Genomic DNA, 13,922 nt, shown 5'->3' on the forward strand with positions numbered 1-13,922 from the left:
CCCACCCTGGGAGTCTCAGGAAGGAGGACTGCTGTGAGGCAGGCCTGGGTTTCACAGGAGTCCAAGGCCAGCCTAAGTTAGAGTGAGATCCCATCCCAAAATGAAAAGGAGGCTGGCCTGGTATTCCATGGGTAGACCAAAATGCAAAACGATCTTTTTTTTTTCATATTTAAATATTTTAATTGGAAAGTATCAACAAAAGCAAAATGTCAATCACACAATTAATTCTAAAAAGTGGGAAAGTCAGTCACACAAAGGTCTTTTGAAAGTGACCCACGACTTGAACTCCTGATTAAATGAAGTGCTGGCTCCTGAAGTGCTTCAACTCAAAAGGCAAACAATTCTTTTAAAAAAAATACATACCCCAAAGCTTAAGTACAAATTTTTTGGTTTATTTCAAATTTACTCTAAATTTAATATTTAAGTTAATTTTCTTAAGACATAAGCATTTTTGCTAAGGAAAATTACTGATAATTTTATGTCAAGATTAGAAATGTGTTTTAAAAAAGAAATTTCTATGTATTTAATAGAAATCCTTCTAATGTCATAAAAATTTGAGAATGAAAAGGACGACAGAACATTACAAGTACTATTTAGAAAACAAGACCAAGGCCCACTGAGGGGGCAAGCACTATCTAGCTGGTCAGGGGCAAACAGCACTTGGACCCAGCATATGGCAGGCAGGCAGCGCCACACATTAAGTCTGACTCTTAACACACGCAATGCTTTTTACCAATTAAGGAAACTGGAAGTTTCAGGCTTTGAACAGGATTACACGGCTAGGACACAAAAGACCTAACCATGAAAGGTGCTTGGGTGTCTGTTACAAGGAAAGGTTTACTTAGTTCACAGTTACTGGAGGTTTCAAGACACTGGAGGAGAGGCTGGGGTGCTGCCATGTCCAGGATGACCCTCTCCACATCTCTGTGAAAGCACAGGCTAGCCAGTTTAACAGCCTCTCTGGCCCCACCCTGGTCCTCTCGCCCCGCCCCTGGGCCACGCCCTGGTCCTCTCGCCCCACCCCTCAAGCCACTGGCTGCTCAGCATCAGCCCCAAAACTCACACGAGGCCTTCTGGGGACAACTAGACACAAATCACAACACTGGGCATCTTCCACATGGCTTACCTATCCTACACTTCACTCAAGAGGAAAGATAAGGAGATACAGCCGACTGCAACCTTTACCCTTCAATTGTTGAGTGATATTTAAAAAGCACCGTAAAGAAAAACAGCTGAAGATTACACTGCCTACAGATTTTATTTCCATCTAATCATGAAGATACATTTACAGAAAAGGAAAGAATGACCCAATCTCATTCCAGGCAGATCTCTGGGCCTAGAAATCCTGGCCTTTGCTCCACCCAATTCATTACCTCAACCACAGGCATTTCCTAAGGCAGAGATTCGCAGTCTACGAACCACTGTGGGGAGCGATAGAACGCTCCTGTTATATTTTTCCTTATTTGGGCAAGAAGTGCTGCAGCACCAATCCCTGCTTGCCTCGACATCATCCTGTGGTCCTGGATCTCCACTATCAATCCACAAATAGTCCCACCCAACTACTTCCACTATACAGCTATTTAGACCCTGTTCACTTCCTCAATAAACGAGACTTATCAGAAAGCCTGTCTTGTCTTTATCTCTCGTGTCTCTTGCCCTGTCTTTTTCATCCCCGTTCCTCCTCCAGGTCATTACCCCACGTCTCGACTCACGGGCCAAGTCAAACCACAGTACCAGCTGGCATGGCGCTGGGAGGGAAAGCTGATGACAGTCCCTGTGCTCAATACCCTCCTCAGTTTCACGGCAGGTCGCACACGCAAGCCTCTGATCCATCCTTGGCTGATGTCTGCACGTGGTAAGCAATTTCACAGGGTCTCATCTTGCAGTTCTGTTGGGGCTCCCCAGGTTCCCAGCACCGCTTTCCCCAGTGCTGAAGGGTGGTCCATCGCTGGAGTCCCTACTCTGCCCCACTGACCTAGTGTCTGTCTTCTTTACGCTGCCATCATGCGCTTCCACTACTACACCTCCGTGTCTGTTTCAGAGATGCCCGAGATGCCTCCAGCTTTGTCATTCTGCTCTCAAGACTGCTCCAGCTATTCTGTCTTTCGTGGTTCCACTGCCAGCTAGAGTTATCATCTCTCTTTTTTGTGCGTGAAGTCACCAGCATTTTGGTGGATAGTACACTGAATCCGCAGAACACTTTAAGCAGTGTGGACATTTTAACATTAATTCTTTCAATCCATTAACATGAAATTTTCTCTATCATATGTATCCTCTTCAACTTATCAGTGTTTATCAGAAAAAAAGGTTCCAATTCATATAGCATTATAGAAGACAGAGTGAGGTTTCCTCAAAACACTATCAGTTGAACTCTCACTCGATCCAGCCAGCCTAACTTGCAGATGTACCCCACCCAAAGCAAATGACGCAGCAGGTCAAAGCCACCTACAGTAGCATTTACAATAGCCAAGACCGGCATGACTTCGGTGTCCACTGATGGGTGGATGGATAAAGAAATGTGTACAGACGCAGCAGAATACTACTCAGCCAAAGACGGTGACGTCGCTTGCAGCAGCACAGATGGGCCTGCGAGACGGCCTGCCTGTTAAGTGGGATACTGGGCACAGAAAGGCAACTAGTGCATGAGCTCCTTCACGTAAAAGCCATCTCACCAGAGGAGAGCGCGCAGCAGTGGTGACCAGGGATGGGTGGGAGCTAAGGCAGGGTGGACGGGGAGGGGTATTTAATGGGCAGACGCTGGTCAGGGAGAAGGAAAAAAGGCCTGCTCTACTGCAGAGTAGAACGACAATGATTTACATTTCAAGATAGTTAGAGTCCTTTTTAAATGGTTAAAGAGATGAACATGTTAATCACCCTGACCTAAGTCAACGCCATGCATAATCTATGGAACTACCATGGTGTGTGCCATTAAATATGCAAAGTATTACGTGTTAACCATTAATTAAATTTAAACTTCAAAATACACTCCATGAAACTGAAATGAAGTATTAGCAGAAGTGGCAAGAGACAGAAGATTTTAACCAAGTAACACTGATAGGACTAAACTAACATCACCAGTTTTTGCATCTAATGAAATCATTTTCATTCTCTTTCTCATAACATGCTCTTTTTAAAAACACCCAAACTTTTTTAGCCAGGTATTTCCTTTCTAATATAATTCTTATCTACTGGATTGTTTTAAAAAAAAATTTCTTTTATTTTTTATTACATTTTTTTTAGTTTGTGTGTGTGTGTGTGTGTGTGGCCAGCTCAGCCCACCAGGGGGCGGGGCTGGCTGGCATGTGGTGCTGGGGGATTGAACCGCGGTCCCTGTGCTTTGCCAAGCTTGTTTCAAGTAGGTGCTTTAGACCACTGAGCCATCTCTCCAGCCCCTCTACTGGATTTTGTAACACCAAATTCAAACTAATTGTTTCAAAATTTCCCATTATTCTACTTTGTCTACACCTAAATCCTCTGCCTTAAATGATCTAAAATATACAGCTGCACCTTTTCTTTCCAAATATAAATTAGACTGGACGGTATTTCTAATGTCTTATGGATAAAAACAGTTACTTTATCTTAAGCCTCCCTCTAAAAGCCTCAATTCAGGAAAAGAAACTAAAGCAAGAACTTGGTGACTACTGAGCAGCAATCTGCATGCAGCCTGCCCACCACTTCCAGGGTCTCCTGCAAGCATAAGCTTCTGCTTAAAGGTTGAAAGGCGAGGAACCTAAAAGCAACTAGTAGAACACCTTTATTTTGCACACATGGAAAGGCAGGCTGAAGACACTGCTGTATGTGTTGCCCCAAAGTGCAAACCGCCTGGGAGTTAAGACTCAGACCCAGCAACCTCCTCGCCCTAGCAACAACGGGAGAGCTGTGGGCAAGCAGTTTCTGAGCTCCAAGGGAAAGCAGCTCCCCAGTCTCAGAAGAGTCTCAGAGATTCTGCACCCTCCCGGCACGGCTCTACATACCATGTGCACGCCGGCAAGCCCAGGAACTGTGCACGCACAGGGACAGCCAATAACCATGTGTGCACACACTCCCCGCATCATTTAGGAACTAGAGTGAGAACAGCTCAGCTGGCTCCAAATAACAATTAACTGTAAGGAACTACACAGAACATGCTCTTAAAACCACATGTTAGCAAGACTACCTCTAAGTGCTTCTGAACCTTTTGTTTAGAAGTGTGCGTACAAAATGGTATTTACTAGAAAGAAACAGTCATGCTTTTAAAAGTCTGTATGCTGCTTGTCTAAAAATGCAATTTAGGATGGAAGGTACAAACTAGAATTTAAATGTCCGGCAATTTGCCATTTAAAACATTATCTAAAATTTATCGGGGCTGGTGAGATGGCTCAGTCGTCTAAAGCACCTACTTAGAACAAGCTTAGCAAAGCACAGGGACCAGTTCAATCCCCCAGCACCACATGCCAGCCAGGGCTGCCCCCTGGTGGACTGAGCTGGCCACACACACACACACACACACACACACAAATAAATAAAATTTTAAAAAAATAAAATAAAATAAAATTTATCACCCTTACCCATCTATTGTACTTTCCAAACAGTCAATAAAACAAGTATAAAAAGTAAAAAATTAGAAAGGTTTTAGGCTGTAACTATAAAATATCTACAACTTACTGAGTACCAAATACTGAGTTTCCAATTAGTAGGAAAATCTTTACAATGACATAATTCTCTCATTAAAGGAAGTGGTGGTTTTGTTTTGTTTTTGTGGTACTGGGGACTGAACCCAAGATCTCACACATGCCAAGTAGAAACCTTATCATTAAGTCAGTTATAGTTTGTGTTTAGATGTGTCCCCAAGGTGGCTGAATCTAGAGTATATGATTGATTCATAATGTAATCCTGGGATTAAAGAAGCTACCAAGTTTGATACTTCTAGTTTCCCAGTATTCTAATTTTCTTTTTAGAAATCTCTTACTTATTTATTTGGTACAGGGCCTCGCAGTGATCCTCCTGTTTCGGCCTTCCCAGTGCTGAGATTACAGGCATGCGCCACCATACCTGGTTTCAGTGGCCAGCAGTGTGCCTAAAGCCAGCACAGCATGCAGTACCGGGGATCAAACCAAGGCCACTGCACCTGCCAGGCAGGCACTCAGACCTCCGAGCTATCTTCCCAGTCCCTAGCTTTCTACTTTTCATTGGAAAGTTCCATTTTTTATCTTTATTAACAAATACTGTTTTCTTGAAGTAACAAATTTGTTTTTGAGAACATGTCAGTCCACTGATTGGACTGCCACTGCTCTAATCCCGGTAGGCTACATTTGATATAGGGACAGAAAAAGGTCTCTCTCCCTCTCTATCCTTTACCACTTTTGCTATTTTCTGCCACTATGAACCGTCGTCCTCTGCCATGTGCTACCCTGCCTTAGAGCCAGCTGATTACGGCTCTACCGACTGTGAGCTAAATAATCATTTTGCCCTTGAGTGTTGGGTATTTTGTCTCAAAAATGAGAGTACCTTGAGAGAGAGAAAGAGAGAGACAGAGACAGAGCAAGCACGAGCGAGCTCAGCAGTCTAAAAATAAAAAAGAAAGCAAATGAGACAAGCTATATCCCCACACTTTTCACATTTTTATTTTAAGAAACCAGGCATGGTGGTACATGCTTGTAATCCCAGCTTTTGGGAAGCTGAGGCAGGAGCATCACTGTGAGTTTGAGGCCAGCCTGGATTATGTACTGAGTTCAAGGTCATTCCGAATTACATAGTCAGACTTTGTCTCAAAATAATGAAAACTTTTGAGTCAAGATCTCATGAAGTTACCCAGACTGGCCTTGAACTTGTCAAAACTATGTTCACAGAGTTGTCTTTTTTATCCTACCAGCCTTTGTTCTGAAGATGTAAAAGCTAAACACCAGCCCTTGAGTACTACTCAACTGTCCAAGAAGTCAGTTCACTTACTGTCCTTCATTAAGTAGTCATAGGCGGGGGAGGTAGCCCAGTAGTCCAAGGCCTGCCTGGCAAGCACAAGGACCCGGGTCCAATCCCAGCACTGTATGCTATGCAGTCTGAGCTGCACAGTGAGAACTCGCACCAAATAAACAAACAAACAAACATGAAGTAGTCAAATTGTTAATTTTAAAAACCTCCTACCTTTGGCAGTCTCCTTACCAGGTAAGTGATGAAACAGTAAGCTCACGTACAGCATTCCTCTCTACCAAACTGCCGTGTCTCAAAAGGGTATTCACAGAACTGCCTGTGCAGCAAACTGAACTTTTCTAAGTGAATAGCATTTTTACTTGAAAGAAATTCATCTTAAAATATTTGGCATATATGTTGAGAATGAATAAATATGTTATGTCAAGAAAACAGTATTCATTAATAAAGATAAAAATTGGAACTTTAGGGGCCGGGAGGATAGCTCAGCAGAATAAGTGCTTGCCTGGCAAGCGCAAAGGCCTGAGTTCAATCCCTGGTTCTACCAAAAAAAAAAAAAAAAAATGGAGCTTTTGAATGAAAATTAGAAGGCTGGGAAACTTGAATCCATTATCAAAGCTTGACAATTTCCCAATACTTAAAGATTGTCAAACTTTTTGGTTTCAGGACTTGTTTATATACCTAAAATTCTGAGGACCCCAAAGAGCTCTGTGTGTGTGTGTGTGTTATGTACTGATAACTGCAGTATTCAAAATTAAATGAAGAAAACTTTAAATACGTCATTTAAAAATACCACCAAGCCCACTACACAGACACCAGGGACAGAGATGCAAGCTATAATCAAGGCTCCTAGCAGGCCAAACCAAGTTCCAGCTCAGTCTAAGTAACTTGGTAACTTAGGGAGACCTTATGTCAATAATAAATAGAGGGGTGAGTAGGATGTAGCTCATGTGAAGGCCCTGGCTCAATCCTCAGTACCAAAAAAAAAAAAAAAGCAAAGCTAGGCTAGGCTCCCGGCAGGACACCAGTCAGACCTGGCAGACACTGTCACCTGGAAGCTGGGATGGGCCCAATTTTAAAAAATTAGGTGAGCAGAGGTAATCAAAAGGGGACCACGCTGAAGATTTGCTCATACATGAACGAGGACGAAAAGGGTCTGAGAAATGAAAACCCTTGACAGGTGGGACAAGGATGCGAGATCAGAAAGGCTGATGCTTAACGCGTAAGTTCCAGGCTTTCAATTTCCAAATGGGGCCAAAGACCAATTCCGGAACCCTGTAAGTCAATGCGATCTCTACACTCAGGACTTACCACTGAAGCACTGCCAAGAACAAAAACTCCTAAAGCCCACACTGACTCACAATACAAGCCCTCAGTCAGCCTTCCCAAAGCATTCCAAAGCTGAGATTTTCTACTTAAGACAGGGGCTTCGCCCTCAAGCAGCTGCTGGTCAGAGGCAGAGCTGTGGAGCCCACCAGCACACGCCTAAGGGAACCTGAGTGGAGGCGCTGGGGCAGCCTCTGCCAACAGAAAGCAGGGAGGGTGGCATGTGAACCAAAGGGCATGCTACACAAAGCTCACGCAGAGCAGGGGCACAAAGGTGCCACTGTGCAGGCAGCTACAAGGAAGCGGCTCCACTGAGGCCAGAGCAGCTGCTGGGACAGACGGGAGACAGATGGGCATGCTGGCGTCTGAGCTGGACCAGTGGACAACGGGGAGGCACAGGAAGGCAAGAGACAGAACCGGATTTGTCTTTCTAAATTCTGTGACAGCTCGGAAATGCCCCCAAGCCTCAAGGAGGGGCTTTCCCAAAGCAACCTGGAGGACACCAGCTACTCCCAATAGGACTGAGAGGTGGGGCACAGATGGAGGAGGCTCCTCCCAGAAAGGACTAGCTTTGGAAGGTGCACTGCTTGCTGTTTCTAGCTCACTCCACTCGCAGCCACTGCAAAAAGAGCCCCCACTGCACCATTTCTGCCTTGCATCCAAAAGCCAAGGCTTGCCCTGTAAGCTGCGTGTGCCAGGTATTTTACAAGAGCCAATGCACGAATCACTGTAGAATCACCGGGCTACAAAGTGGAGCTAAGAAACAATTAGGAGACTATGCTAGAGATGTGCAAGAGAACCCAGACCTCAATCACACATGCTGCCCTATACTTAGCTCACCTTTCCCACAGACCGGCTCCTTCTCCTGGAATTCCTTGCCTCAGTGAACAGTGCTATATTCACTTCCTGCAGCTGCCGAAACAACTGACCGCATGTGCATGTGTGGCTCAGCAGCTGTGAGTGAGCGCATTCTCTCACTCAAGGATGGGAGAAGTCTAAAATCAGAGTGCCGGAGACCAGAAGCTGGCCCAGGTCTCTGGTCCTGGAAGACTCCATGTTGTGGCGCACAGACACATCAGTCCGCGTCCCCACCTCACTGGCCCCGACCTCATTTCTGTGTCCTTCCTGGTCTCTTACTAATACAGTCGCAGGGGCCTTACGGCCCTCTCTAATCTACAACGACCTCCTCTCCACTCTTATTGATATGTGTAAGGAGTCTAGTTCTAAGTAAGATCATGTTCTGAAATTCTGGTGGGCACAAATTTTGGGGGAATGCTATTCAAACACTGTATCAAGTCAGAAATGTTACCCCAAATGTGGCACCCTAACAAAAATGTGACATCCTCTCAACCTTCTTCTCTTTCCTATCCTTCGCATCGATAACCATCAAGTCCTGCCACTTCTACTTCCTTGGTGTCAAACTACCCCTTCTTCATCCTCACTACCCTTTCACTTCAGGAACATTCTTGTCCACATAAAAGCACCTTTGCGACACACTGGATGAACCCAGTATTATACCCATTACCTGCCTGAGGAAGCAGTAGGTGAGGTTGATGGAGAAAGCCACCAGGTGGATCACAATGGCAACACCGGTGTTAGGGTGTCTAGTCGTCCTCACGAAGCCTCATGCAGGCCATGGGGCAGACGCTGCTCGAGGAGCAGTGAGTGGCTTGTGGGCCAGATCCTGAGCACCAGGGCGGGGCCCAAGGGGTGGGTCAAGAGAGGCCTGCACCATTAAACTGGCTAGCTTGTGCTTTCTCAGAGATGTGGGAGGGTCACCTAGAACAGGGCAGTGCTCCAGCGTTTTGCAACCTCCAGTAACTGTGAACTAAAAAACCTTTTCTTCCCTCATTTTGAGTGTTGGGTATTTGTCCCAGCAACAAGAGAAGAGTAAGACAGCCAGGCAGCCCTGCAGGGCTCCAGCAGGTCTTCCATGTGCCCACACCTTCCTACTCCAGACCTTTCCCGCTCTCACCTGTGGCTTTCAACAACTGACGGGGATCCCATTTCGAGGCGGGCAGGTGGGTAGCACTAGCACAGGCATCATCCATCCCCATCCTCTCTCCTACCTGCTCTATTTAACAGCAAAGGCCATGCTCTCCTTGAACGTCGCTGTAGCTCATCTTCATGCAGAATCTTACTAATGTAGCTCCGCTTTTTTTTTTTTTTCAGTTTTTTCAGATAGGGTCTTGCTATGCAATTCAAGCTGACCTTGAACTCAGTGACCCTCTTGCCTCAGCCTCCCAATGCTGGGATTACAAGTGTGGGCCACCATACCTGGCTCCTTTTTCTAAAATATTCAGCTCAACTAGATGAACCCACCTCAACTAGATGCTTCTCAATGATGTATACTCAAGTTTATTATTTTGATTAAACCAAAATGTAATAATACCTTAAGCCATACTCTGCCTGCTTTCTCTCCACCTCTCCTAACTCCACAAAACCTAAATGTGTTTGTACTGAGACTACAGACTTCTGGCTCTGTAGCCTGCTGACTCTTAACAAGAGAGTGATCGCACCAATAACCTGACCTCCCGGGACCACTGGAAATGACGGTCAGTGTGAGCAGAGGCTCAGGCCACAGTCACTGAGCAATCCTCTGACAAGAGCACCAACCCTCTGGGGAGTGCTGGGGGTTGGCCTGGGCCTGCAGAGAATCCCAGCTGCCTGCCCTCTGCAATGGGTTGGAGCGGACCTGCCACTGCTGTTGGCCCAGAGGGCTGCAGAGTGGCTGAGTGTCCCCACTCAGGGCCCAGCTCCTGTAAGGATGGCTAGGCCCAGCTATTCTGTGACTAGGCCTGTTCTGTGACAGCGCCCCCATTAGGCTGAGGAACGAATCCCTGTTGCCTTCCTTCTGAGAACAGCCAGGAGGATATGAATTTGGGGTGACTATCCCAGTTCTTCTGTGCTGACTCATGGCCTTGCTTCTTCCCCAGGGTGGCTTTGCCCACTAAGTGACCATGACTCTGTCACGGCGAAAGGCTATTGGTGGGGATCAGAAAGCACTCGTTATCACCAACACTTCCCCCTGTTATGATACTAGCCCCCACTGACCCACTACATCTGGGCCCTCCCTGTGCAAATCTACCTTACATCCTGCCTTTTCTCAAAACACACCAAGGACTACTTTCAGCTCCTCAGATGCACCATGCTCAGGACCATGTCCACCTCCTGGCTGATTTACTGCAGTGTGGACAACACTCCTAATTCTCTTAGCCTCAGTCACTGCCACTTATCCCTTCTGTCTTTGCTCAACTCTAACGTCTTCAGGGAGCCTCTGTTGACCTCCACACAGCCTCCCACCCATCTGTGCCCCCTTCACAGCACTTACCAAAGCTGCCATTTCTCATTTATGCCATTATTCCCCAAACAAATTTCCCTAACGGAATCCAAGTTTCACAACAGCAATGACTATGATTTTTGCTCTTCATTTTATTTTAATTGCCCAATACAACATCTGACACATTATTAGTACCCAATTAACATATAGTGCATCAACATTCAACTTCAAGGTTGCACAAGAGCCTAATTAAAAACAGGACAGACTTTACACAGTGCAAGACAAGTGTAGCACTGGCTCATTATCAGTGTTTCTCTACAGAAGGTGTCCAGCAGAAAATCACTTCATATTACTAATTCAGAATTTTGTGGAGAAAGGTGGGTGTGACCAAAGCGAACTATTTTGCTGTTACTTTAAAGGTACAAATAAGCAGGACACTGTTTCAAGACAAGGAGGTGCACCTTTCTATACCGGCCCCTGACTTTTGTTCTGTCCCAACACACCTCTTAGCTACTACTACCATCACTACCAGTATTATTACTAGTAGTAGCAACAGCACAAGTACTAACACTCAGTAATAAAACTAGTAGAGGGGGCCTGGGAGATGGCTCAGTAGAATAAGTGCTTCCCTGGCAAGTGCAAGAGCGTGGATTCAATCCCCAGTTCCACCAAAAAACAAACAAACAAACAAAAAAACCTAGTAGAAATTCCTACTACTTTACCAATCAGTGCTCAGAAAGTGATTCACCACAGCAAAATTTCTTAAGCAAATGGCAAGTTTAAGAAGGCATTCCTGTAATCCTAGCACTTGCGAAGCTGAGGCAGAAAGATTACCACAAGTTTTAGGCCAGCCTGGGCGACACAAGAAGCTCAAGACCAGCCTGACCTATAAGTTGAGACTGCCTCCAACAACAACAAAACAGAATTTGCAATGGTACGCCCTCAAAATGGCCTGACATGCTCTGCCATCCCGACCTCCAGAGACGGACAGCTTCCTAAAGGTAACTTCTGGCATGAAGCATTCACATTGGTGCCATTCATATTTAATGTAAAAGTATAATGCAAGGGTTTTTTTCAGCAAAAGTTTTCCTAGCAAATAAACTAATATGAACTGCAGTGTTACCTAAAACTGTAAGGACTGAGCAGAAATGATAACCTGGAAGGTTACTCAATTTAAATGTATTATAAATCACCCACATACATAAATTACCTGGAGATACCCGTGCTTTGATAATACAAAAATACCTCATCATAATAATCTGGTTTTAAAGTACTAATCTTTAAAATCACTCAACTTTGGCACTCATTTGTTACATGAGCAGCCTCAAGTATACGTCTTGGGGTCCACACAACTGCAACAGAACTAACGCAGCTGCTTACTAAGGAATAAAAAAGTAAAAAAGTAAAGAAATTAGTTACTTTTCCAAGATCTCAAGAGCTTCACTGATGGTGCACAGCACGTTTCCGCAGGCCTACTGTAAAAAGCACCGTGACACTGAGCCCTCCACAGCAGCACACCACAGACCGCGTGAAGATACAGGTGCTGTCACCGAAATCAAAATATCAAGTTACCCCTCTCCCTTCACCCTTTCCTAAATTTCTGAACAGAAGGTTTCACATGTGTTGAAAACACAGTGCTCACACTGTCACATGCCAGCATGTCTTATTTTCAGAAAAAAATGCTACCTCCTAACCCGGGATATGGGATGAGGCATGTAATTATAGTTCCTGAAAGAGAACATGCATAGTTTTATTACAGCTCAATACCAATCCAAAATATTTAGATAAAAATTAACACCTCCTCCTCAAACAATCTAATTTCTTCAAAGTTAGATTTCATATTTCAAACCAAAAACATCACTGTTTCATTTCTGTGGGCCATTTTTTAAAAGAAAAAGATTGTTTCATTTTTAAAAAGCTAATCATCCCCAGCGGGGATTTAAAGTTGTAAATGATACTTAAGTTCCCATGTGATCATGAACCAATCTTGCTATTTCCCTTTTGAAGATGAAGGGCTATTCCTAAAAGGCCATCAAATGCAACTGCACTCCCAGCTGCGGCTAGGAGCTACCTCCTGCAAGTGTCACCAACCGAGAGACACTCATCTACCTACAGAAGTGCTCACCTTAAGATCAGCACATTCCTGCCAACGTTTTCAGAAACAGAAGTGGAGTCGGAAAACTCGGCATGCAAGTCTACGCTAATCAAAGCGTAGTTATACCACGTTTTCCAGTGCTACCTAATAGGAAAAAGCAAATGCTGACCGCTAAGTAAGGAGAGGAGGGAATGCTTATCCGGCAGACATCAATGTGGATATGTTGGCCAGTCTCAATTCTTACAACTAGTAGCAAAGATTTCTTAGAAAAGCTATTGCTCAGAGAGCTCTGCACATCGCTGATTATCTCATTTTTATCTAAATGAACGACCCATCCTCTAATTGCCTAGTTAGAACGTTTGGTGTATGCAATAACGTTCATCTCTCATGATTTCTAATTTTTTGCACAATGTGGTTAAGTTTACTTATTTTGTTTTGGACTCGCTGGCACTCCCCCCACCACACCCAGTATCACAGACTAAAACAAATATCATTTTCACCTACGCTGGAAAACAATTCCAGGCTTTGGGAAATAAAGTAAAGTACAAACACATAAACCTTGATGGTAGAAATTACTTCAGTAATTACGGGGAGCTCTGAAGACACCTGCCTGTAATTTATGGACAACGTAAACGTAAACCAAGAAACAATGCTACTACCGTATAATATTCCATTAAGTTTTCCTAAAAGCTTTGATCACATTTCCCTAAACACCTCGTACAAGTCTCTTTATTCAACCAGAAGTTGATCGGTAATGTTTCAATGAATCAAGGCTAGGACCATCTGAAAACACGCCCGTCCGCACAGCTCCGACGCCCACAGGCGGGCGAAGGGAGCCTCCGGAGAGCACCCCGTCCTAGGACTCAGCAAGCCTGGCCGGGCGGCTGCCCCCCCTCCCCGCGGCGCCCCAGCACGGCTGGCGCCAGGACCCCCAGCACGGCGGGCCAACGCTCCCGCACCTCGCAGGCGGGCGCCGCGGGAGCTCCCGAGGGCCGCGCAGGGCGTTTCAGGCCCCGGCCGGCCCCACCCCCTGCCCCGGCCGCCCGCGCCGGCCCACCTCCAGCTTGTGGTTGATCTGCGACACGGTCTGCGCCTTGTGGCACAGCTGCGCGAAGCAGGAGCTCAGGCTCGTCATCTTCTGCCGCCCCTCGTAGGTGATGTCGGCCTGATCCGGGTCGATCTCGCCCAGCAGCAGGTCCACGTCCACGAAGGCCTTGTCGAACTCCTTCTCCAGCACCTCCAGCCACCGGAACATGGAGACCCCACCCGGGGAGACCCCCGCGGCGCCCCCCGGGTCCCCTCCGGCGGCCGTCGGGC

General features: G+C 45.7%; 1 protein-coding gene and 1 non-coding gene across 2 annotated transcripts in view; one reads left to right on the plus strand and one right to left on the minus strand.

Annotated features, from left to right (window-relative positions):
• Gopc (golgi associated PDZ and coiled-coil motif containing) overlaps positions 1–13,916 on the minus strand; it is a 31,085-nt gene extending 17,169 nt beyond the window's left edge. Inside the window, exon 1 of the mRNA XM_004630288.3 lies at positions 13,663–13,916. Within this exon, the coding sequence (XP_004630345.2) occupies positions 13,663–13,860 (198 nt within the window). The 5' untranslated portion in view covers positions 13,861–13,916. The remainder of the gene's footprint in view (positions 1–13,662) is intronic.
• On the plus strand, positions 10,011–10,095 carry LOC111816566. Its single transcript, XR_002820930.1, has one exon. It is a non-coding gene; the product is annotated as a small nucleolar RNA U83B (small nucleolar RNA).
• Positions 13,917–13,922: the final 6 nt, after the last annotated feature.

Source organism: Octodon degus, unplaced genomic scaffold (assembly GCF_000260255.1).
Source record: "Octodon degus isolate 3935 unplaced genomic scaffold, OctDeg1.0 scaffold00034, whole genome shotgun sequence".
Lineage (NCBI taxonomy): Eukaryota > Metazoa > Chordata > Mammalia > Rodentia > Octodontidae > Octodon > Octodon degus.